Source organism: Orycteropus afer, unplaced genomic scaffold (assembly GCF_000298275.1).
Source record: "Orycteropus afer afer isolate SDZICR_OR568_19922 unplaced genomic scaffold, OryAfe1.0 scaffold00026, whole genome shotgun sequence".
In the NCBI taxonomy this organism is placed as follows: domain Eukaryota; kingdom Metazoa; phylum Chordata; class Mammalia; order Tubulidentata; family Orycteropodidae; genus Orycteropus; species Orycteropus afer.
Genome location: NW_006921613.1, coordinates 16,911,248 through 16,936,540, shown reverse-complemented (window position 1 = coordinate 16,936,540; position 25,293 = coordinate 16,911,248). Strand labels below are relative to the sequence as shown.

Genomic DNA, 25,293 nt, shown 5'->3' with positions numbered 1-25,293 from the left:
TGGTTAAAGCATTTGACTGCTAACTGAAAGGTCAGTGGTTCAAACCAGCTAGATGCTCTGTGGGAGAAAGATGAGGTATTCTGCTTCTGCAAAGAGTTACAGTCTTGGAAACCTCATGGGACAGTTCTATAGTCAGAACTGACTCAATGGCAGTGGGTTTGGGTTTTATGACTTTCAGCATCCATTATATTTCAGAGAGAGACCACCAACCATCAGAAGTATTTATTAGATATTTATATTTTGAATTCTCCCTTCCCAACAATTCCCTTCATTATTTTTTGCTGGACCCAAAGATATCAAAGCCATCCATTGTCAGCTTTACTTGTCTTCAAAGTTCATCAGTGCCTGCACTGTAAAGAAACAGACTATGAGATGGAAGAGTTAAGAATATTCAGGATATATAAATGTTTGGTGCAGACTCTATTTTTCCAGGTTCTAGGTTCCCACACAAATCTTTACTTTAAATTAAGCCATATGAATCTGTGTATACTTTGCTATAGATAATCAAGTTAATCAGGATTAAAGAAGCCAGCTTGTTACCTTCTCCTTCCTTTCACCCTGCACTTGAGGTTCCCCAGAAAACAATTGGGAAGGCAGGGCTGGATGAATCATAGGTAACATTTTGAAGCAGGTACAGCTTGTCCTTAAGAAGCCCTTGTAGTGTAATGACTAAGTGCTTAGCTGCTAACAGAAAGGTCAGCAGTTCGAACCTACCAGCTGCTGTGAGGTCTGCTCTTGTGTATTTAAAGCCCAGGAAACTCTATGGGGGCAGTTCTACTCATAGTTGAGTACCCAACAACAAAGTCTGTCTTTAACATTCTGCTTCAAATTCTTTTTGCCCTCCTGCACCCATCATACACACACACACACACACACATACACAGATACACACACTCCTTCTAATTTCTTATTTTCACATTGGCTTGATTTCAACAAGTTATGAGGAAGAAAACTCAGATAACACTAATCCATATTAAACTAAAAAACTGTCCCTAACCCTTTCAGTTTTTGTATATTTTAGAGGGAACATTTACTAATCCAAATTAATCTCTAAGTGGTAAAATTTCAATTGAAAAATTTAGGAAATATAATTTTGAGCAGCAAATTTTCAGCATAAATCAAACTCTACTATTTAAATCACACCATTTCTCTCTGCTTAAGGTGAAACTACCAAAACCAAACCTACTGCCATTGAGTAGATTCCAACTCATAGAGACACTACAAGATAGAGTAGAACTTCCCCACAGGGTTTCCTTCCTTTACAAAAGCAAACTGCTTCATTTTTCTCCCATGGAGTGGCTGGTAAGTTTAAAATGCTGACTTTTTGGTTAGCAGCCAAAAGCTTTAACCACTATGCCACCAGGGCTCCTAAGCTGACACTCAAACTCTAAACCAAACTCACTGCCATCGAGTTGATTCTGATTCACAGTGACCCCACAGGGTTTCCAAGACTGTAAATCTTTACAGAAGGGGAGCAGACTGCCTCATCTTTCTTTCACAGAAAGAGTGGCTGGTGGGTTCACACCACTCATTGTACCACTTAACTATGGACAACAGAAGGGGCTAAAAGAAAGAAAAGGAGTTCTGGTGGCGTAGTGCCTAAGGCACTTGACTGCTAACCAGAAGGCTGGCGGTTCAAACCCATTAGCCACTCCTCGGAAAGAAGGTTGGGCAATCTACTTCTGCAGTGATACCGCCTAAAAAACCCAAAGAGGGGTTGCTATGACTATGAGTTGGATCCGACTCAACGGCAGTGGGTTTAAAAGAAAGTCTGTAATTCATAAAGTTCTTTTAGGGGCTGTAGGCAGTAAGCACTTGTGGGTTTTCTGCTTACTGTCTACTCCTCACAGCTGTTTAACTTAAGCCAGAGGCCCTACTGTTCAAGACTGAACAAAGACAAGAAATATGTATAGAAGGGAGTGGGCTCCCCAAATCCAGCAAAAGCCCACCTTGACCTAATTCCCAAGTGGAACTGGACACTCACCTTTTGGGAAACAAGATCTCACAGGATTGGGGCGTCCCCTGCTAGAGAAGCAGAGTTCCCAGGTTCTTTCTGTTGTTTTTTGCCATCGAATTGGATCCGATTCATAGCGACCCCTCCTTGGGTTTCTGAGGCAGTATCACTACAGAAGTAGATTGCCCAACTTTCCTTCCCAGGAGTGGCTGGTGGGTTTGAACCACCAGACTTCTGGTTAGCAGTCAAATGCCTTAGGCACTATGACACCAGAGCTCCCAGGTTCTTTCTAGGTTAAAGAAAATTCGGCCATGTGCCCAGAATGTGACATACCAAACCAAGGGTTTGCCCTTTTTAGGTTTGAAATGGAAACTGAGAGGCTGAGATGCCAAAATAGTGGACACTTAACCTTCCTTCTCCCCAGTTATATACGCTGCTCTTATGTACTTAACTGCTGGTCCCCATCACTGCCCTAAATCCATACCTGCAAACTCTTGCAATCGCTTACGCTCCTCTAGATTATACTGAAGCTTTTCTAGCAACTCAAAATATCTGAAGAGTGAATCTCTGGGCCAAACAACACGTTCCTCCTGATCCATTTCCATTAACCCAGGTAGATTCTGGTGCACGTGAGTCTCCCAGTCCAACTGACCTGTAGCAAAGAATGCTTCTTAATAGCATGTCTTAACTTGTAGAAGTTGGTTAAAGGCTGATAAGGGCAGGGATGAAAGTGGTAACAGGAAGCAGGAAAAAATAAGGATACAATACAAAGAAACTGCTTTTTTTTTTTCTCCTCCTCAGCCACACTTATTCAAAGTAAAGCAGAGGTACAAGGAAATGAAGCAGCTTAAAGAAAGAAATTCAGACCAGGAAGTCACACTGGTAGAGAAACTGGGAAGCAGATGTAGTGGGATAGCTTCTATTAAGATTAGGATATCTTACAGAGGAAAAAAAGAGTCTGGATTCAAATGGAGGAAATGCTTCCTCTCACCAATAGTTTCAGAATCTTTGGATTCAGATAAATAGGAGGAGGATGTGGAGGAAGAAGATGAGGACTCTTTTGCTTTCGGTGTTGCTGGATTCTGTTTAGTAGCATTTTGTTTAGACTCATCTCCAGAAGGTTGTAAGTCTAAAGAGCCTTCTTCTAGATCTGTTCGTCTGTAAATAAAAGGGAAATTTTTATTGCTTCAAATAGATTTACAAAACGTGACTAGTTCATTCCTTATTTTGGTCCTGGCCCTGGTAATACCCTAAAACTAGGACTTCAGGTAATGAAGGCCAAACTGCTGCTAAAAAAATCTAAGCTTAGGTGCTTCCAACCTCAATCATCTCCATCTGATAGACCTCTTTAGTACTCTACACCACATAGCTCTGTGCTCAATTCTACTCAGGCCTCTATACCCAACTTTATTTTGCCAAGGTTTAGTTCCCCACTGTTGTTGTTGTTGTTGTTATTTGCCATCGAGTCGGCCCCAACTCATAGCGACCCCTCCTTGGGTTTCCGAGGCAGTATCACTATGGAAGTAGGAATGCCCAACCTTCCTTCCGAGGAGTGGCTGAGTTCCCCACTATATGGTCTTATTCCTATAACACCACAACTATAGCCTTTGTCCCCTCTATTTCGTCTCTTAACATTGTAGTGTCCTTGGGTTCACCTATTGGTCTTTTTATCTTCTCCATCTACACTCCCTCCATTGATGATCTCATCTCCTAACTTTAAATGCCTACTGAATGGCAAATTTAGGAGCTCTGGTAGCATAGTGCCTAAGGCACTTGACTGCTAACCAGAAGGCTGGCTGTTCAAACCCACCAGCCACTCCTCGGAAGTAAGGTTGGGCAATCTACTTCCATAGTGATAGTGCCTTGGAAACCCAAGGAGTCGCTATAAGTCGGGTCTGACTTGACAGCACATAACAACAACAAACGGCAAATTTAAACCTCTAGCCTAGATCTCATCCCAAATCTAGAATTGTACATACAACATTACTCATATATTGCCACTTGAATGTCTAACAGATATCCCAAAATTCAACAAAAACTGAACTCTTTACCCACCAAAACTCTCCCCCCTGTACCTTTCCCCACCTTAGCTAATTTATTTTTCCAGCCAAAACTTTGGAGTCATTTTTAACTTTTCTTTTCTTTCATACTCACAAGCAATCTAATAAGAAATTCTATTTACCTTTAAAATGTGTCTCTTCTTACTACCTGACTAGTATCATGCTGGCCCAAGCTACCATCATTTCTTTTCTAGATAGCAGCATAGTTTCCTAACTGGTCTCTCTATTCCTTATCTTGTTCTTCATCAACACAGTCAACCTTCAACAGAATAATCCTTCTTAAACATTAAGTCAGGAGCTCTGGTAGCATAGTGCCTAAGACACTTGACTGCTAACCAGAAGGCTGGTGGTTCAAACCCACCAGGCACTCGTCGGAAGAAAGGTTGGGCAATCTACTTCTGTAGTGATACTGCCTCGGAAACCCAAGGAGGGGTCGCTATGAGTTGGGTCCGACTCAAGGGCACATAACAACAACAACAAACATTGTCACTTCGCTGCTCACCATTTCACTCAGAGTAAAAGACTAAGTTCTGACAATGGCTCCCATGGCCCTAAAATATTGTGACTCCATCATCTCTCTGATCTCATTTCCTATCATTCTTCCCAGTGCTCAGTCTGCTCCAGTCACAATGGCCTCTTTGCTGTTTGTCAAACACATTAGGCATGCTTCTGCCTTAGGACTTCTATACTAGCTCTTCCATCTGCCTAAAACACTCTTCCCATAGATAATTCACCTGTAACCCCATCTTCAATCCCTGTCCTATATGCTCAAGTCCCCTTATCCTGTTCTGCTTTTTTAGTTTTTCATAATGCTTATCATATTTTAACATATTAAATAATTTACTTATTCAATATGTTCATTGTTTTTTGTCTCTTCCCCTCTACTAGTATGTAAACTCCATGATGACAGGCATTATCATCTGTTTTGTTCACTTGATATATCCCAAGTACCTAATTAATATTCAACAATTATTTGTTGTATAGATAAATGGATTTCTTATATCTCCTTCTGCTATCTTGTATACTACTGAACTCAGGGTCTAGAATAGTATCTGTTTTGTAGAAAGTACTTGTATTGGTTTCCTGTAGCTACCGTAACAAATCAGCACAAACTTGGTAGCTTAAAACTACAGAAATGTGTTCTCTCACAGTTCTGAAGTCCAAAAGTCCAAAATCAAAGGTTGACAGAGCCACACTCCCTCTGGAGGCCCTGTGGGGTAAGGTTCCTTATCTCTCTACCTTCAGCTAGCTGCCCAGCATTCCTTGGATCCCCTTGGCCTGTGCCTCTGCCTCCACTTTCATGTTGTCTTCTCCTCTTCTGTATCTTATAAGGCCACTTGTTGGATTTAGGGCCCACTCAGATAATGCAAGATGAGCTCTTCCTGAGGTCTTTAATTTAATTATACCTGCAAAAACTCTTTTTCCAAATAAGGTCACATTATAGGTTCTGGGGGTTAGGATATGGTCATATCCTTGGTGGGGGGGAGGGGGAGGAGAAGCGGGTAGGAGAATGGGCACCATTCAACCCACTACAATAAAGTTATTGAATGAATGAATTCTCTCTCAAAGTCAACTTTTATCTTTGGATTTCTACCCTTTCCTCCCTGTGTTTCCATCCCAGTTCACATATACACCCCTAACCTGGTATCAGTTTTGCTATGGCTTGACTTCAGTGCCTCAGGGGACAGGTTTTGTCTCCTGCAAAACAAAACACAAAAGAATGAAGAAAATTATACTCAAGCAGGAGCATTATAAGGGAAAAAGAGAGAGAGGGGTGGGTCGGAAAGAGAATTCAGATGAGAAATTGGAGAACACTGAGTGAGGGAAAGAATTGTAGTTAAAGGAGTAAAAAAGATTGGAGGAGCCCCAGTAGTGGATAAAGAACCAGGCCATATTCTGTATTTGAGTAATTCCTAACCCTGGGGCAAATCTGTCACAAGGGGAAAAGTGGGGTCAAGGCCAAGGAGCAGAAAGAGGGATTGAGGTCAGGAAACTCACGAAAACTAAGGTTGGGTTAGAAAATGGGGAAGCAGACCTCTGGATAATCTGCCGCTTGAATATGCCGGCTTTTTGTTGAACCTCCAGATGTGTCATCTCCTCATTCAGTTCATTCCTGATATTCTGGAAGTTAGTAACTGCCCCAAAGGGCCATCAGGAGTTGTGAGATGGTGGTGACTAGGTCTGGGAACAAGGCTTACATGGGTGGAAACCAAGTGAAATATCCATTTCAGGCCCCAAACCTTCCTGCTATACCAGGTTCTTTCTATCCATATCCACCAAATCCAGCTTTCCTAGTCATTTCTTCTCAACTATGCCTCCCATCAAGTTTCACTTCCTATATGCTTACCCATCATGGCTACTATGATATTTCGAAAGATAATGGAGCCAAGCAACAACCAAAGGATTACGTAGATGCTGCTGAAGGTGCGGCTGACTTCAGGTACCTTCCAGACATCTTGAAGCAGTGCATACCAATGATCCAAGGTGAAGAGAATGAACACTGTCACTAGGGAATTTAGCACATCCCTAGAAAAAATGGAGGAGTATGTATCTATATATAGAAGCAGAGATTTAAACCTTTTAGAATCAGTATGATTCAAACTTTTAAAGCAACATAAGAACATTTATTTGTGATTTATTCTGACTTTGGTTCCTTTTCTACCATACTCAATATTTTAGCTTATCATTCTTTAGTTTAAGGATGTTTTACAAGGTTTTCCTTTACGATAAATAACATATGAAAGCCTCTCACTACTCCATTAGTACCTGGGGCACACTCAATAAAGAGGTGCTGACTGAATTTTTTAAAAAATGAACAACTAGATATCATTTTTTGTAATTTCATTCAATACTGCTTGATGGACATCATTTAATAGGTCACTTACAAATTTAACAAACATCATCCCTATTTTGCTCACTGATATAAACTGAAAGGTGAGTAAATGGATGAATGTGTGAGATAAACATATATGATCCCAAATAACTCTCTAGAACATATCACAAAAGGACTCAGGAAGGTGCCTAAATAGTCCTCCTTTCCTTCTTAGTCATCCAGGTACATTATTATTGAAAACATCAGGGCCTGAACTGGATGAATCCTAGGACTTTCCTCACTCAATACTTTTAATAAAACTACCTGTTGGAGTCTAAGACAGATCTGAGAGGTGCTGAAAAGATTAGATTCCAATTTATAAATAAAATTGCTATCATCCAGTTGATTCTGACTCATAACAACTCTATGTGACAGAGTAGAACAGCACCGTAGGGTTTCCTAGGCTATAATTGTTAGGGGAGCTGACCTTTTCTCCCACAGAGTGGCTGGTGGGTTCGAACCAACAAACTTGTAGTTAGCAACTGAGTGCTTAACGATTATGCCACTAAGGCAGTTTATCTCCTCCAAATTCAAGTTGACTTTCTAGTAGCAATCAGTGCTTTCTTTGTGAACTTATCCAGATTTTACTTTTGAATGAGTATATGGAAGTGCAGGTGCAATCCCCATACCTAGGAAGCCTATCATGATTAGGATATATAAAACCAGTGACCATGTTTAAAAGTAGGGGTAACACTTGCTGATCACTTACAATGTGTCAAGTACTGTGCCATGTGCATAAATGTATTTATTACCTCATTTAATCCTCATACTTCTATGAGGCAGTACTATTATCCCCACTTTTCAAATGAGGTAAATGAAGCATAGAAACCAGGGTTTAACTACTGGAGTATACTGCTATTGAAGAATGATTGATGAAGGTGTGTTTGAATTTACAAACCCTAGAGTAGACATGAATCAGCTGCCCTATACTCAAAATCAGAGGTATCACCACTCATTAGTCCTTTGCTGTCTCTTTCCCTCTCCTTACTGTGTTCTATTCCACTTTCTTATATTAGACTTTAGACTATATATATATATATATATTTTTTTTTTAACTACATTTTGGATTAATTTCCCAGTCCCTTTCCCAACTTCCCTCCCCCTCCCCCAGGCTTCCCCCAGCCCTGCCTACGAGAAGAACATGTGATACTCCAGGTCCTGGCGAGTTGACCGGGTGTAGCCTTCGAAGAAGTAGACACCAGCCACAGCAAAAATGTAGAAGAAGATGAGCAGCAACATCAAGAGGAAGGTCATGGACTAGAAGCCATTATCTCCAGTCAGAGCTGGGCCAGACTAGGCTGATATCTACCCAGTCAAGCCCACTCTGGCAATCCCCAAGCCAAACCCTCATTTCCAGTCTTAAACCCAGCATTTCTAGACCACTATAGCTTCTTCCCAGGCCCTCCTCATTCAACAACATTTCACGGAACCTTTTCATTACCTTCTTTGATCCACCCAGACTTGCTTTATATTAAACTCCCATGTTTATATCCACCTTTGCCCCTGACTTAGTTACAACAGGCAAATCACCTTGAGGGCCCTGACCAGGGCCAAAATAATGACTCGAATTTGACGAAATCGTGCAAAGAGTTTGAGAGACCTCAGCACCCTGCAGATCCTCAGCAACTGGAGCCACACTGATTGGCTTGTTACCCCTACCAGCACCACAATCTCAGGAATCAATGACTGTAGGAAACACACATATTTATGAGGAATATACCCAAAAGCATCCACTTACATTTGCCCTTTCGTCATCTCATTTTCTTCATTTTCATTCTTCCCTAGGCATTATCCCTTGAATAGCATTTTCTGGGGACTGGTTCCTATTCAACCTTTCTGTACTAAATTACTTAAACTCTGTGCCTCAACTAACTCAGATGTAAAAAGGAGATAAAAAGAAGTGTTTATCTCATGGAGTTGTTATAGGACTCAAATGAGATAATACTGGAAAAATAGAACAGTGCTTGGCATTAAGAAATATTCAGTAGCTGGTAGATATTAACGTTTGGGATCGATATTATCGTTAGACTCTATTAGACTCTGCCTTATCCTTAATACCAACAATTCGTACAATGATTGCCTCATAGTTTTTAGGAAAAAAGCCAAAGAAGTTAGCTAAATTTTAAATTTTCTTCCTGTAATCTAATCATCTTAGTTTTTCTTAGCATTTTGATTCACCTAGGCACATTCTTCAGCCAGCCAAACTAATCATCAGGGTATCTAGTCTTACCAAAATGGTGACAACAAAGTCAAAGACATTCCAGGCATTCATCCAGAAGAGGGCAAAGTTGGATGTCCACATAAGAAGGATCTCCAAGAGGAAAACAAGCAAGATGAACCAAGCTGCTACCTCCAGAGTCAGCTTCAGTGGCAAGAGTTTGGTATTTGTGGATTCCAGCAATTCTGTAAGAGTAAAGCAAAGCATAAGTAAGGGTTGAAAAAAGGGTGAAGTTGAATGATGAAGAGAATGATCAAGAACTGTTATAAGCCACAGCTGTGCCCACTGCTATTCTATTTTTCTTTGAGCTTCTCTTTTTAACACTGTTATTACTTCAATCTGTGAAATACAGGAAACAGAATTTACAAAAAAACAAACAGCTACAAGTCTAGGGCTGCACAGCCAACTGTTGTAAATGCTATCAGTAAGTTGCATACCAACAAAATGTTGAATTGGCAAAGGCAAAAGTTGTGTGACTAGATGTAGTTACAACAACAAAAAGAAGTAGCTGCTGAGTCTGATTATGTACAACCAAATACCTCATGGGATTTGGTTCTTTGGTTTGGAGATGTAGGATCATGGTTTCATGGGACATCCAATTAATTGCCCTAATGATGTGTTTAGTGCTTCTCTTCTACCTCCTACTTGTTATGTGGTGCTTAAAAGCTTTTAAGTGGCCATCCAAGGTACTACAATTGGACTCTATTTGCCTGGGAGAAAGGTGAATAAATAGAGTCAGGAATAAGAGGAGGAGATGGCATGTCTGGCCAATTGCCTCTATGAACAACTGCCTCCCTTGCCATGAGACCAGAAGAACTAGATGGTGCCCAGCCACCATTACTCAGATTTTGATCAAAGATTGTATAGAGGAACCCTGATCAAAAGGGAGAAACTGCAGAAGAGAAATTCAAAATCTCATTGACTCTAGATTTTCTGGTGCCATGAAGACTAGATGAACCCCAGAAACTACTACTCTGAGATAATCTTTAAAACTTAAACCCAGAAGTCTTTTAAAAAACAAACAATAGTTTATCTTACTTAGTAAAAAATGTTTGCCTTAAGCATTATGCTCTTTTAAGATCTATCTATATGGGATTGAATGGGCAACTCTAAAGATTAGATAGGAACCTCCCCTTAGGGGGCAGTGAGTTTATACCAATGTTTATACCAATGGGGGAGAAACAACTCAGAAAAGGAGGGTGAGAATTCACAACTCAAAGATGTAATCAATGTCACTGAATTGTACATGTAGAAACTGCTAAATTTGTGTATGTTGTGCTGTGTATATTCTCAACAACAACAAATTATTTTAAAAAATAATAATAAAACAAAACTGTATGGATCACAACAGTCTGGTCCACAACTGATAATGGGAATGGCACAGGAATTGACTCAATGACAACAATATATATATATATATATATATATATATAATTGCCTTTCTTTTTCTTTTTTAAACCATTGCTTTTATAATAGAAAAAAAATATATTTTTAAAAAAATAACTACAAATCATCTCCTTTTGGTATTGGTATCTCTAATAGCTGCAAGTCATTGCCTACTAACTCTGGTGTTATACAGCCACCAAAGGTTCATTTTTTGAACTACTACCAACTCTGCCTGACTGCTGTACTGTTATCCCAGACCCACGATGGGCCTTGAGAATAGAAAGAAAATGTAGGGCTATAATATGAAAAGTACTTTATAAGGAATGTAGAAACAAGGAGCCAGACTCATGGGACATATTGAATTGGTTCCTTATTTGTTAGCTTTATTTAAAAACTTTTCTTTTCTTCTCTGCCTAAAATTGATTTCTGTTCTGCAAAGTAAATTGAATATTATACTTCTTCTCTATGACCCTGCTTGTATTTGCTGGACTGCTATCCCATGGATTGCCAGAAGAAAGAACAATCTGTCTTGGAAGAAGTACAGCCAGAATACTCCTTAGAAGCAAGGACAGTGAGACTTTGTCTCACATACTTTGAACATGTTAACAGGAAGGACTGGTCCCTGGAGAAAGATGTCATGCTTGGTAAAGTAGAGCGTCAGTGAAAGAGAGTAAGATTCTAAGGAGATGGATTGACACAGTGGATGTAACAATGAGCTCAAGCATAGCAATGATTGTGAGGATGGTGGATAACTGGGCCGTGTTTTGTTCTGTTGTACACAGGTTCGCTATGATCCGGAATTGACTCAACAACACCTAACAACAACAACCTTACTTCACATACTTTAGCTCACTCACCATTAGGTACCAATATCTCTAATAGAAACAGAAAATGATAATTCAAGCAAATATTAGACTAAGTTGTCAAAATAAATATAACTGGTATTCCCATCTCCAGTTCCTTGTGGATTTGTTATATTGCTATATATTACATCCTACTTCTAAGTCTCAAGACTATCCTGTATCTATTACATTCTCAAGAGCCCTCCAAATGTTCCTAGGTCATAGCAATTGCACAAATCCTACACAAAGGGCTTAATATAAATGCCCCTATTACAATTCAAACGACATTCAAAAACATAAAATAATTAATTTAAATGAAAAATTACTCCCACCGACTTCTTCTTTCTTTCAATATCAGTTCTTACCTATTTCAACCATCAGTACAATTGTATTCAAAAAGATGAGGAAGATGATAAAGTTTGAGAAAAGAGGATCTGTTTTCTTTTAAGGAAATATACAGAATGGAGTTACCTCTGATTTATGCAGTTTAAATAATTAGGAGGAGATAGAAGCAATGAGAATGAGAAGAAAATGGAATTTGGGAAAGGAAAAATAAGTCAATTAGGCAAATGATGAGGCAAGAGAGACAGTGAAAGCCATGGGGTGAAGATGAGTGGCATGAAAGGATACGCTCAAGGACCCATCCGGCCCACAATGAAAGAGGTGGCCTCTGACTGCAGCGCACCCGAAGCCTGCTCATCAGTCTCCGGGCATGTGTAATCCGTTCTACATGACGAGGCTTTATAGAGAAGCGCACTAGCTGGTGTTGATCTCCCAACATAAGTTGCCTTTGATGGGAAGGATCTATAACAAACATTTCAAAGGGTCATTGGGTAAATATAAAGAGAGGACACATGGGAATATGACGATCAGGTAGGGTTTTAGGCAGGGATTAAAACAAACAAACCTGTTGCCTTTGAGTAGATTTTGGCTCATGGCAACCCCATGTGTACCAGAGTAGAACTGTGTGTTCCATAGGGTTTTCAATGGATGATTTTTTGGAAATAGATTACCAGGCCTTTCCTCCTTAAGAACTCCAACTTTTTGGTTAGCAGCAGAGTGTGTTAACCATTTACACCACTCAGGGACTCCAGAGGGCAGGAATACTGGTCAGTTAATGGGCCCCCTAGTGAAGGGGCTTTCCTTGCTGCTGCTCCTCACAGCAGCAAGAACCCTCTTAGAAGTAATGTATTGCTTATGATCAATACTGCCTATGCCTAAAAATAAAGGCAACAGGTTCCATCCTCAAAGTTTCAAGTGCCTTTGTTAGAAATTTTTCCAACTTAGCCAAGGCTAGTAGTTATCTTATGCTTAAAAATCAGTGACATGGGCTCTATCTCCTGGGTGCAAAGAATTTTATTTAGAAAGCCCTTGATTTATCAAGTTTGGTGTATCCTCCAAACTAGCAACCAAACCAACCTTTCTGAATTTTCCACCCTTAAATTTGTCTTTTTGCTTCCTACTTTTTTGAGGATGTTTAGATAGGAAACTTAAACTTATCCTTGCAAAGTAACAAGCTGCTGACCAAATAACTCCCGTAGAGTGTGCCGTGGAACAGCTTGGCTCAAGCCTTGCAAATGCTCAATGAGAGAGAAGATATCAATAAGACGTGAACGAATGGCGTTGGCTCGGGGCAATTGCATGCACCCCGCTGGATGGTAAGTAGCCATATCTGTTAAGAAAATGGAGAATCAAGTGATTTAATTCATAGAGTTGCACCAAGAATGAGAAGCTTTTTTTCCCTCCTCTTCATGCTCTTTGTCAAGAGATGTTGTTGTTAAATGATGTCAACTAGATTTCAATTCATAGTGACCTCATGTGACAGAGTAGAATTGCCCCAAAGGGTTTTCTTGGCTCTAGTCTTTAAGGGAGGAGGCCTGGTGGCTCAGTGGTTAAGAGCTTGGCTGCTAAGGGAAAGGGCAGTGGTTACGTCAAAGGATTATTGGTTTAAGGAAACTGTTTAAGGAAACTGATTGCCAAGTCTTTCTTCCACAGACCGATGCTTGGGTTTGAAATGCCAACCTTTCAGTTAGCAGCTGAGTGCTTAACCATTAAGCCACCAGGGCTCCCATATCTGGGAATTATGAGCAGTTGGGAAGAAACAGACTCCACCGCAGTGGGTTTGGTTTGGTTTAGGAAGAACAGACACCTTGTACCAAGACTCAAGGTCTTTGAAACAAGGAGATAGGAGACGTGAGAGAAATACTGCTGAGCAACCAAGTGGTGGTCAGGTACCTTCACGTGTGTGATGGTGGTATTTCATTCTAAAAACTCAAAAGAGCAGCCAGAAAGGCAGGACCTCCGGGGTTGTACAAAGAGGAATCTGGTCCCTACCTGAACTTGAGGGAATCAGTCAATGAGGTGGGATGGTGGGAGGGAGAGAGGTTCGAGCTGCCTCCAGAGAAAAATCAAGTTAAGGGGAATTGCAAAAAGTGCAACAGCTTGTATAAATGGTTGACATTTTGAAAACGTTTCTCGTCCCAATAGTGTCCACCTCGATTCTTCCAAGGGGAGCAACTCCTTTTGTCAATTCTCGTTTCTGGGCCTCACTGCAGCCCAGGCTTTCTTCCGCCCACTCAGCTCTGACTTCAATACTCTGTCTCCGCCTCTGGCGCCCCCTGAGCTCAGCTCCGCCCCCCCACGCTAGAAAAGCTCATGGCTGGCCCCCAGCCTGGCTGCGCTGCATCTCAGGCCCCGTCCCGCCCGACCACCAGCTCCAGCTCGCCCCCGGCCCAGTCTCAACCCGGGTCCCTAGGCCAGCTCCGCAAGTCCCGGCGCTCGCCGCTTCAGCCCCGCCCCGCGCTCCCACCACTCGGCGGTTACCAAGCTGGTCCCGCCCGGCCGACGCAGGCGCCGCGCAGCCAATCGGCCGGTGCCACACTGCGGCCTGAGCCGGGCTAGGGGGTTGGGACCTCCGGCTGCAGGTCCGCCTGGGCCAGACGTGCGAGCGCAGGCTGAGGGTGCGTGGTCGCCGGCCCAACCTCTGCAGTCCCCGCCGAGCCCCTACCCTCCTGGCCGCCCCCACCTCACCTCGCCGCCATGAGCCTCCGCCGCCTAGCGCTGTTCCCGGTCGTGGCACTGCTTCTCGCCGCGGCTCGCCTCGTCGCTGCCTCAGACGTACTGGAACTCACTGACGACAACTTCGAGAGTCGCGTCGCCGACACGGGCTCTGCGGGCCTTATGCTGGTCGAGTTCTTCGCCCCCTGGTAAGATCATTATGCCGGGGCTGGGGAGGGAGGCCGAGCTGGACCGATGAGCTAAGGCGCGGAAACGGTTGGGCCTAGGCAGCGCCGGCGCCCTTCACCATTCCAGCAGGCCCCAGCTGCTACCGCAGTTTTCCAACCCCGGGGAGCCGGAGCTGCCTCGTTGAGAGCGGAGAAGTTGGTGCTGATGGCTTGGGAGCAAGGCCCGACAAGGAAAACCTGAAGGCCACCTTACACAGAGCCGCAACCGTACCATGGTGCTCATGCGGCACTTCCTATTTGCAGAGGGTTTAACCATCCCCCCCCCCCCCGCGAAATCTATCTTTACAGTTCCTGTGTGAGTCAGTGTTACAGTTCTTATGCCTACAAACGAGGCATCCCAAGGCTTTAAAATTGAAGTGAACGTTTCATCTAGAGCGGAGACCCCTGCTCCTCAGTATATTTCCTTTCTTCTTACCGCCCCCCCCCCAACCATTGGTTTCTAACCAAGGTCAGTCAGTGGCTGCACAGTAGTCATAAGTGCTTTCTTAAGACAGGCAATTATTTTGTCCATCGCATGGTGTACACTTTATACATTAAGCTGATCACTTATTTCTCTGCAGCAGCAGAGTCCTCTGTGAAAAAGAAAAAGAGTAGGTGAGCAAGAGGAAGTCTATCCATATCTGTCCAAATTGTCACTTTTAATTAGGATTTCTAAAAAATGCCAAAAAGACTAAAATGAGAAAGGAACCACTGATGGAGACATAGTCCACTTAAGAGTGGAATTGAACTTGATTGAGCAAGAATGTAAATTCTTTAGGATCCAACTACTTTGAAATAAAGATCTGTCCTGGGAGGGAGGGGAAAGGAGAGCAAAAAGGACTCTGGACCAGTAAAGCTTGTGTGTGTTTTTTGCATGTTTGTGTTTTGTTTTTAACCTTGTATCATTACCACAGCAAATAATGATTATCTTAAAGCTTGGGATAACTTAATATAGCCATACTAATTACAGTACTTAATTTTTCCCTTTGTGCCACAATGACTTTTAATGAAAAACAATCTATTCAAAAGTACCACTAAAACAAAGTTAGTGTATAACTTCCATTTGCTTCTAACTCTCTCCTTTTCTCTCCTCAAGGGCTCAGCTGATCTGTTGAGGGTTACAATAGAAGCCCGATAGTGAAGGCCACCTAAATCAGAAGGGTGTGCTAGAGGCAACAAATTTGGTTTTGAGTTTCTTGAGATTTTTGTGCAGGGTACTCTAGTAGCTAACTAGCAGTACTGAGTACACATTAAAAGTGGTTTTTATACATCTCCGGAACTCATAATTCTCTCTTAGAAATATTGCTCTTCTCAATTACGTAACTATGCTGTTAACTTTGGGAGAGGATGTCACTGGAATTAGATATCTTTGTGGAGTTGTATCAAAACTGGGTGACGTGTCTTGACTATAGACCTTAACATGAAGTGAGTTGCTAGAGAACTTTTAGTTTAAAGCAGGGTTTTTTTTTTTAATTGAAAGTATTCTTTCCCACTTTAAATTGATGTGCTTCCCTAAAAACTACATATCCCGTCATGCACTAAACTATCCCAAGAGTTGGGTGGATCTCTGCTGTGGTGTCTGCTTTCAATTGGTTTAGAAGATAAAGTCATCCTCCATAGTGCCAACCAGAAAGATCAGTTTTCTGAATGAGTAATTTGGAGTCGAGGAAGTCTCCTGTTGATAATATCCTTATTTCTTCACATTCAGGTATTTTAATTATTAATGCTTCAGCTAGAAATGTTTTCTGACTGCTATATTCCTTTGAGGGCGCTCTGGTGGCGTAGTGCCTAAGGCATTTGACTGCTAACCAGAAGGCTGGTAGTTCAAAACTACAAGCCACTCCTTGTTAGGAAAACTGGGCGATGTACTGCCATAGTGATACCGCCTCAGAAACCCAAGGAGGGGTCCCTGTGAGTCAGATTCAACTCAACAGCAGTGAGTTTTTTGTTTTGTTTATATTCCTTTGTAAGGAGTCCTGGTGGCACTCCTGGCTAAAAGTCGGCAGTTCAAATCCACCAGCTACTCTGCTGGAGAAAGATGTGGCAGTCTGCTTCCATAAAGATTTATAGACTTGTAAACTCTATGGGATAGTTATATTGTGCCCTATATGGTCACTATGAGTTGGCATTGACTTGATGGCAGTGGGTTTTGGTTGTATATTCCCCTGTACAGATCAGGAATAAAATTTCAAAGTTAGGAATAGTTAAATAATCCTTACTAAGAGTAAAATCAACCAAGCAAGTTCTTTTTCTGATTTGTTTTGTCCCTTCCCCACTACCACACTTTCATTTTACAAGTGAAAGTGAAAGATTTCTTTGCAGTTAACATAGTAGACTAATAATTCAAATATGGAGTTAATTATGTGTTTGTAATAACAGGATTATATAAATTTCTTTAGACAAGTAAATAATACCATTTAAATATTTGTGGTAAATTCATAAAATTTATTGATAACTTAAAAAATTGATCAGTGATGTTAGTTTTAACACTTATATACCTAGTTACATTGTAGATTTTACTTCTTTCCCCAGGCAACTAACGAGTTGCTCCTTTCTCTTTATTGGCTCCTAATTATACTGTCAGGAGCTCTGGTGGTATAGTACCTAAGGGCATTTGACTGTTAACCAGAAGCCTAGTGGTTCAAACCCACCAGCCACTCCTCAGAAGGAAGACAGGGCAATCTACTTCTGTAGTGATACCTCCTCGGAAACCCAAGGAGGGGTTACTATGAGTTGGATCCTACTCAATGGCAGTTGAGTTTGTTTTTTTTTGTTGTTGTTTAATTATACTGTCAGCCCTGCCACATGGTGTTGCCTGTAGGGAAAGGACTATGTCTAGTTTTTTGTTGGAGGCTAAAATAGCACTTGGTAATTGGCAGACATGAAGTAATGATTTTGGGTGATTATCTAGGAGTCTTTTATTAGCTGCTATATATCATCCCTGAAGATAACCAAAACTAAACTCACTGCTGTTGAGTCGATTGGACTCATAGTGAACCCTCCTTGGGTTTCCGAGGCAATATCTCTAAGGAAGTAGATTGCCCAATCTTCCTTCTGACTGGCTTGTAAGTTTGAACCGCCAGCCTTCTGGTTAACCATCAGATGCCTCAGGCACTATGCCAAAGGTAGATGGCATTATTTGTTATAATATTATCACGGGGTGGGTGAAAGAGTATTTTTTTTTTAAAGTTTTTTTAATTGTGTTTTAGGTGAAAGTTTACATAGAAATTAGGTTCTCCTTTAACAATTTTTATACATATGTTCCATGCCATTGGTTACAATGTTTACAATGTGTTAGCATTCTCATTTTTTCATTGTTAGCTTTGTTTCCATTGATCTAGTTTCCCTTCCCCTCCTTGCCTTCCCATCTTTGCTTTTGGGTAAATGTTGACCTTTTGGTCTCAGTAGCTAATTGTTCCAGGGAGCACATAACTCATGGCTGATACTGTTTCTGTTATGAGCCAATCTGTTTGGCTGAAAGGTGACCTGCAGAAATAGCTTCAATTCCAAGTTCAAAAAGGAGTATCTTAAGGTAGTAGTCTCAGTGGCTCCTCTAGTCTCTATTGGTCCAGTTCTTTTGGAATTTGAGGTTTGTTCAACATTTTTCTCTTATCTAGGACCTTCTGTTGTGTCCTTGGTCAGAATGGTCTGTAGTGGTTAATCTCGATGGATCTGTGTAACTAACTCTTAGGTTCCGTTCCTGGTGGATTTGTAGAAGAGAGCAGTCTCCTTCAGCCTCTTGGGTACTTGTAAACTGGTCCTCCCTTTGTGCATTTGATCACCTTATGGATATTGTCAGTGCTTAAACCAAAAACCAAACCCATTGCCATTGAGCTGATTCAACTTTTAGTAACCCTATAGGATAAAGTAGAACTGCCCTATAAAGTTTTCAAGGCTCTAAATCTTCATGGAAGCAGACTGCTTCATCTTTCTCGTGCAGAGTGGCTGGTGGGTTCCAAATGCTGACCTTTTGGTTAGCAGTCAAGTGTTTAACCACTGTGTCACCAGGGCTCGTTTGCCAGTACTTGTTGTTGTTGTTATGTGCCGTCGAGTCGGCCCCGGCTCATAGTAACCCTGGAAGTAGGATTGCCCAACCTTCCTTCTGAGGAGTGGCTGGTGGGTTTGAACTGTTAGCCTTCTGGTTAGCAGTCAAGCGCCTTAGGCACTATGCTACCAGAGCTCCCAGTACTTAGGATAGTGGTTTTCAGTCCCAGCTCTGAGGCTTACAACACACTCAGACACACTCTTGGTTTCCTCTGAGATTCCTGGAGATTCCCATTCAGTAAGCTCCAGGGTGGAGTCCAACTATATGTACTTTTTTTTTTTTTAATGTTCCATGGATGTTTTTGATATGCTTCTAGGGTGGAGAGCTACTAATCTGGCCTAATAACTATTTATGCTACTATTCTTTTCAGACGATTTAGTTGAAATGAGGCTATTAACTCTTAAATCTATTGCTTCAGCCTTCTTGAAAATTGCTAAATATTCTCATAGCACCACTCTGGTCCAAAAGACTTAATTATCTGACATATACAATATATTATCTTCTAGGTGGTTTTATTCCTACCTTTGCTTTCACCATTTCTCTATATTGCTGCCTAATATAGTATTACTACACATACACACACATTTATTAACTCCCAAAAATAAAGCCCTTCACAGTTCTCTGAATCCATCATTCTCACTAGTACTCTTTTACCTTTGCTCTACTATTTCCCTCATCTAAAATATCCTATCCTTCCTCTCTCATGCCTTAAACCTTTAAAGGCCCAAATCTAATTCTTACTTCCTTTAAAATACATTATTTTTTCCCCCAACCTTCTCTGAACCCAAGGAGCCCTGGTGGTGCAGTGGTTAAGTGCTCACCTATGAAACTAAAGGTCAGTGGTTCAAAACCACCAGCTGCTCCACAAGAGAAATATGTGGCATTCTGCTTTGTAAAGACTTACAGCCTTGGAAACCCTTTGGGGGTAGCTCTGCTCTGTCCTATAGGGTTGCTAAGAGTAGGAATTCAACTGGAGGGCAGTTTTTTCTGAACTCTCACTGTGTTTGTTCTCAGCAACATAATTCAGTGTGATTGTACACATATTAATTAGGTGGGAATATCATAGCTACCCAACAAAATTGGGAGATCTTTGTAGGAAGAAACTATTTTATATCTTCAAAGTACATAGGAAGTACTCATGAAATGCATTTGAAATGTCTTGAGTTGTAGGATAACACAGGATGTACAACTGCTTAGCCTGTCAAATTTAAATGGTTTCTTTTCACTTATGGATGAATTTTGTAATGCACTAGCCAGGTTATTCAGTCAGTGTTTATTGAATGTTTTCTATACTGGGAATGTGTAGAGGATTTGAGGAGCAGGAGCCCCTATTCAGAAAATTCTGTATTAACTGGTAAGTGCGCATTTACCCAGACATAAGAACCACTTACCCGTTACCATTGAAATGAATCTGACTCATAGAAACCAATTAGGGCGGAACAGAATGGTGCCACAGGGTTTCTAAGACTGTTGTTTCTTTTTAAATTGTGATTTGGGTGAAAGTTTACAGAGCAAATTCATCTTCCATACAGTAGCTCATATACATTTTGTTTCATGACATTGACTGCAATTCCCCACAACTTAACAGCTGTCCTCCCACTTGCTTCCTGTAGTTACCTCTTCCCTGTGTCCTTCTTTCCTATGCATTCCTGCCCCTGAGCTATCTCCCTATGCAAACACTGCCTAAATGCCTATTTAAGACTGTAAATTTTTTTTACAGCATCTTACTCCTGTGTAGCTGCTGATGGGTTTGAACCACTACCTTTGGTTGGTAGCCAGGTACTTAACCACTGTGCCATCAGAGCTTCTTAAGGATTTAACCCATTGCTGTAGAGTTGATTCCAACTCAGCAACCCTGTAGGACAGAATAAAATCGCTTCATAGAGTTTCCAAGGCTATAATCTTTATGGAAGCAGACTGCCATATCTTTCTCTCATGGAGTGGCTGGCTGGTGGATTTGAACTGCTGACCTTTTGGTTAGCAACTGAACACTTAACCACTGTGCCACCAGAGCTCTTATACCCATACCCGTTGCCATCAAGTCACTTTCAACTCATAGTGACCTCCATTGGGTTTCCTAGGTAGTAAATCTTTATGGAAATAGATTGCTCCATCTTCCTTCTGAGGAGCAGCTGGTGGGTTTAACCCACTAACCCTCTGGTTAGTAGTCAAATGCCTCAGGCACTGTGCCACCAGAGCTCTTGGTGACTTTTTTTTTTTTTCTTTTTTTTTAATTGTGATTTGAGTAAAAGCTTACAGAGCAAATTCATTTTCCATATAGCAGTTTATATACATTTTGTCTCATGACAGACATTGACTGCGATTCCCCCACAGTGTAACAGCTTTTTTCCCACTTTCTCCCCATAGTTACCTCTTCCCTGTGTCCTTCCCTCCTATGCACTCCCACCCCCCTGAGCTGTCTCCATGTGTAAACACTGCTCTTCTGTTCTCCCATGATTGAGTGCTTCAAGTAGTGTATCTGCCTGATGTAAGTATTCACCCCATATGCCTGTCTATTATTGTTTGGCTAGAAACCACAGGAGTGAGTTCAATTCCAGATCTGAAGGGTGGCTAAGGGCCATAGTCTCAGAGGTCTCACCAGTCTCTATAAGACCAGCAAACCTGGTCCTTTTTTATGATTTTGAATTTTGTTCCACATTGTTCTCCCACTGTGTCCAGGATCTCCTGTACCAATCCCCCTCTGAGTGGTTGACAGTGGCAGCTGGACATCTAGTTCTTCTGGTCTCATTGTCATATAGGTTGAGGATTGCATGGTCTACGCATAGACTAGTTGTTGCATGCATCTTTGGTTTTCTTTATTCTTCTTTGCTCTGGATGAGGAGAGAAGACCCATTGTTGCATCCACATGGCCACTTGCAAGCTTTTGAGATCCCAGCAGCTAGTCACCAAAATAGAATGTAGAACATTCTATAGAATGTAGAATGTTTTTGTATAGTATGTTATGCCAGTTGAGCTTGATGTCCCCTGCAACCATGGTCCCCAGCCCTCAGGTCCAACTACTCACTCACTCCGGGGAGCTGGCTGTGGCCAAGAAGCAACCACAACTTTGCCCCTTGTCAGCTCTTCTATACACTTGGACATTCTTACAGCACATATAAATACACATGTAGAAACATTGTCTGCTAACCCGACATGGTCATGGACATATTCCCCCTGCCTCGACATACCTGATCGTTCAGCCTGTCCACTCATCTATCCACCCATAGATCAATGTTTGCCATCACTGTCAATGCAGTACTTTGTGCAGAAGGGTTCATCTTTGTTGTCTGTACCTCCTATTTACCTTTCTGTGTCTTTGTCTTCCTCAGTGCCACCATGTTGATCACTCACATTTGGTACATTGCCCTTCCCTTCACCTAAATCAATACTTTTCTCTGTCTAACTAGCAGTGTTCCCTCCCCTTCCCTTCCACCCCTGGTAACCAACAAAGAAAGTTTCCTTCCCTATATAAATTTTTCCTTGCCTTGTTACAATAATGAACTATTACAATATTTGTCCTTCTGTGATTGACTTATTTCAGTCAGCATAATGTCCTCCCAGTTCATCCACATTATGCAGTGTTTTGCAGATTCTGCGTTATTCTTTAATGTTGCATTGTATTCCATTGTGTGCATATACCATAGTTTGGTTATCCATTCTTCTGTTGATGGGTTGTTTCCATCTTTTTGCTATTGCAAGTGGTGCTGCAATGGACATGAGTGTGCATAGATTTGTTCTTGTCCTGGCTCTCACTTCCTTTACTGACTTTTAAAAGAATTAGGACTATAATAGGTCTTGACTCAGTAAGAATGAATTTTTTTGGCTTTCCTAATGAAAGACTAGGAGCTCTGGTAGCATAGTGCCTAAGGCACTTGACTGCTCACCAGAAGGCTGGCGGTTCAAACCCACCAGCCACTCCTCGGAAGGAAGGCTGGGCAATCCTACTTCCGTAGTGGTACTGCCTCGGAAACCCAAGGAGGGGTCGCTATGAGTCGTGGCCGACTCGACGGCAAACAACAACAATGAAAGACTACATTCCTGAAAGTCTGGATTTCTCAAATAAATTAGTTATTTTCTCATATTAAATCAGTTATAATTTGTGTAGTTTGGTTGCAACCCAAGTATATTAACTTTTAGTTATTACACAGTGTTAAAGGAATACAGAGAGTATAATAAATTTTGTATTATGTCTCACTAAGAAAGAAATGATGCCATTGAAAATATGACATAATTAAAAGACTTCCTGATTTCCTGATATGGTAAAATATATACTGTATGAAATACGGTATAAGGAATCCTGTTTATCTACCACCCACTCTGAGAAGTAAACCCACGGTGATTGAAATCCCTTGTGTACCCCTTGCCTATTTTATCCCCTCCCCATCCTTTTATATGTTAATATCTATGTGTCCAACATGTATTACATCTATTTACATATCACTGCTTTCTAAGAATTATTTTTGAATAGAACTTCTAAGGACCTTGAAGTCTTTGTTTTTAAACACGTTTTAGGAGTAAGTATTTCCAAGTTACTTATCCATCCATCAGTTAATAAAATAAATTTTGAGACTATGGCCTATGAAATAGATCAGTTCAAGTTTCTTCTCTGTTTTCTTCCTTCTTTTTCTTGCTGTCCATGGGAGAAGTTACAAAGCTCCTTACCTTCTCAGATGATCCCTCTGCAGCCCTTTGGCTGTTGAAGGGATGATATACAGCTGGTGCTAGCTGTACTCTGAAAAGAAGTAGTATATTTTTCTCATTCTGAATGCAAATACAATGTGCCTATGGGGTAGTTAGGGAGTTCTGGTAGCATAGTGGCTAAGGCACTTGACTGCTAATCAGAAGGCTGGAGGTTCAAACCCACCAGCCACTCCTCGGAAAGAAGGTTGGGCAATCCTACTTCCGTAGTGATACTGCCTCGGAAACCCAAGGAGGGGTCGCTATGAATTGGGGCCGACTCGACGGCAAATAACAACAACAACAACAATGGGGTAGTTAGAACTTTCTGGGTAGAGGAGCAGGTGTTTCTGGTGGCCCTCTGGGAAAAGTATTCTAGCTGACTTAATGTTTTAATCTTCATCGGTTCTCATGGCCATATGAACTGTGTAGCTCTAAAAATCAGATGCCACCATTCTGTTGCTGTGTTAAAACTCAATTGAAAGGAAAAAAACTTCCAACTTGCTGTTTGAATTCCTATTTATAACAAATGAATATCTTCTGAGCCTCATTCCCCTATCCCCTCAAAATGTGTTTCTGGTCCCAGAGAGCCATATTGAAGGAATAGAGAAAAGTAGTTGATGATGATTCTTAAAGAGTTAATATACTTGGGGCCTTAGAAAGTTTCAGTCCCTGTCGTTTTGAGAATCACAGTGCTGGTTTTAGGGAAAATGAACCTTTTTTATGGGGTGGGGAGGGATACTACCAGAAATAGGGTTAGTGCTGTCTTGTAGCCTCATCAGTTGGTCAGAAGAGCTTGAACCCATTCCATCTTAGACTTGACAGCACACAACAACATACTTTTTGATTATAACCTGAGGGACTCAATTGTACTTTTAATTGAGAAAATAAATGCTGCTCTTGGACTGAGCCAATCCTATAGTATCAACCTCAGGCTAGAGATAGGAGCTTTACCTTCTGGGAACTCTGGTTTACCTTAGTAGTAATGGCTGTTGTTCAGGAAGCAGCTACTAATTTAAAAGTAGGAGAATAGTTTGAGATTCTCCTTAGAGAAACAAAATAAGCAAACTAGGATTACACTGAGAGTTTCATTTTTTAATTTTATATATAGGTGTGGACACTGCAAGAGGCTTGCCCCTGAGTATGAAGCTGCAGCTACAAGATTAAAGGGAATAGTCCCATTAGCAAAGGTGCGTACACATGGATTCTTCTTAAAAGGAAATGCAGTATTTTAAATAGTATCTTATAAAATTTATGTTCATTTTCTCTACTCTTGTGCTAAGAAGAGAAAACACTAATTTCTGGGCAAAAACTCAACTGACTGTTGTATTACTTGTGAGTGCAAAAGAGTAAAAGTAGTGAAACTAAGGGAATTATTGGCATAAGAAGTTAGTAAACTATAGGGTAAATAGGAATTAAGGGACAAATATGGAAAGTAAAAGTATGCCAGTAAAGCTTAGCAGAATATTGTCATTGAGCAAATGAGTTTCCCTAAACTGCTGTGTATTATTCATAAAAATAAGAATAGGAAATGATATGAGGATGTTGATAAGTACGTAGCCAAATGGCTAACTATAAACTTGGTACTTGTTTTTATAATCAAAGTAATGTTTCCAGAATTTTGTCATTCTGTAGTGCTTATAGTTGCACCATTCTAAAAGCTTACATCTCTGTCAGCCTCAAATAAATAGTTCATACCTATGTAGGACCGTTTTTGGAAACCTACCTATAATTCTATCAAGCAGCTTGGTATAGAAAACAAAAGTTTAGTTGTGCCTCGTGACTATAGGCAAATTACTTTTCTGGACCTCAGTTTATCCATCTATAGCATTTGGATTATATCTTCGAATCTTGGATATATATATTTTTTTTTATTAGGATTTGGGTGAAGATTTACAAGAGTAAATTCACTTTTCATACAGTAGTTCACATATACTTTGTCTCATGTCATTGACCAAAATTTACAATGCAGCAGCTCCCCTCCCACTTCCTCCCCATAGTTACCTCCTCCCAGT

The 25,293-nt window shown here is 41.1% G+C and overlaps 2 protein-coding genes across 2 annotated transcripts in view; one reads left to right on the top strand and one right to left on the bottom strand.

Moving 5' to 3' along the window:
* Window positions 1–318: 318 nt before the first annotated feature.
* Window positions 319–13,002, bottom strand: CATSPER2 (cation channel sperm associated 2). The gene is made up of 12 exons (XM_007935317.1): window positions 12,858–13,002; window positions 11,963–12,136; window positions 11,698–11,766; window positions 9,117–9,289; window positions 8,417–8,572; window positions 8,019–8,143; window positions 6,362–6,540; window positions 6,050–6,149; window positions 5,656–5,712; window positions 5,421–5,461; window positions 2,439–2,606; window positions 319–350 (listed from the first exon to the last, which is right to left on the bottom strand). Exons 1-12 carry the CDS (start codon window positions 13,000–13,002, stop codon window positions 319–321), a joined length of 1,419 nt encoding a protein of 472 aa, XP_007933508.1.
* A 1,254-nt stretch (window positions 13,003–14,256) lies between these two features.
* PDIA3 (protein disulfide isomerase family A member 3) overlaps window positions 14,257–25,293 on the top strand; it is a 25,682-nt gene continuing 14,645 nt past the window's right edge. The window contains exons 1-2 of the mRNA XM_007935252.2: window positions 14,257–14,538; window positions 24,390–24,468. Coding sequence (XP_007933443.1) covers window positions 14,372–14,538; window positions 24,390–24,468 — 246 coding nt within the window. The 5' untranslated portion in view covers window positions 14,257–14,371. The remainder of the gene's footprint in view (window positions 14,539–24,389; window positions 24,469–25,293) is intronic.

Coding starts and splice junctions, on each gene's coding strand:
- CATSPER2 (XM_007935317.1), bottom strand. CDS start 13,002: ATGGCTACTTACCATCCAGCGGGGTGCATGCAATTGCCCCGAGCCAAC. Junction 11,767..11,962: donor GGCCGGATGGGTCCTTGAGC/GTATCCTTTCAT, acceptor AAAAGAAAACAG/ATCCTCTTTTCTCAAACTTT. Junction 351..2,438: donor GCGATTGCAAGAGTTTGCAG/GTATGGATTTAG, acceptor GTTTCTTTACAG/TGCAGGCACTGATGAACTTT.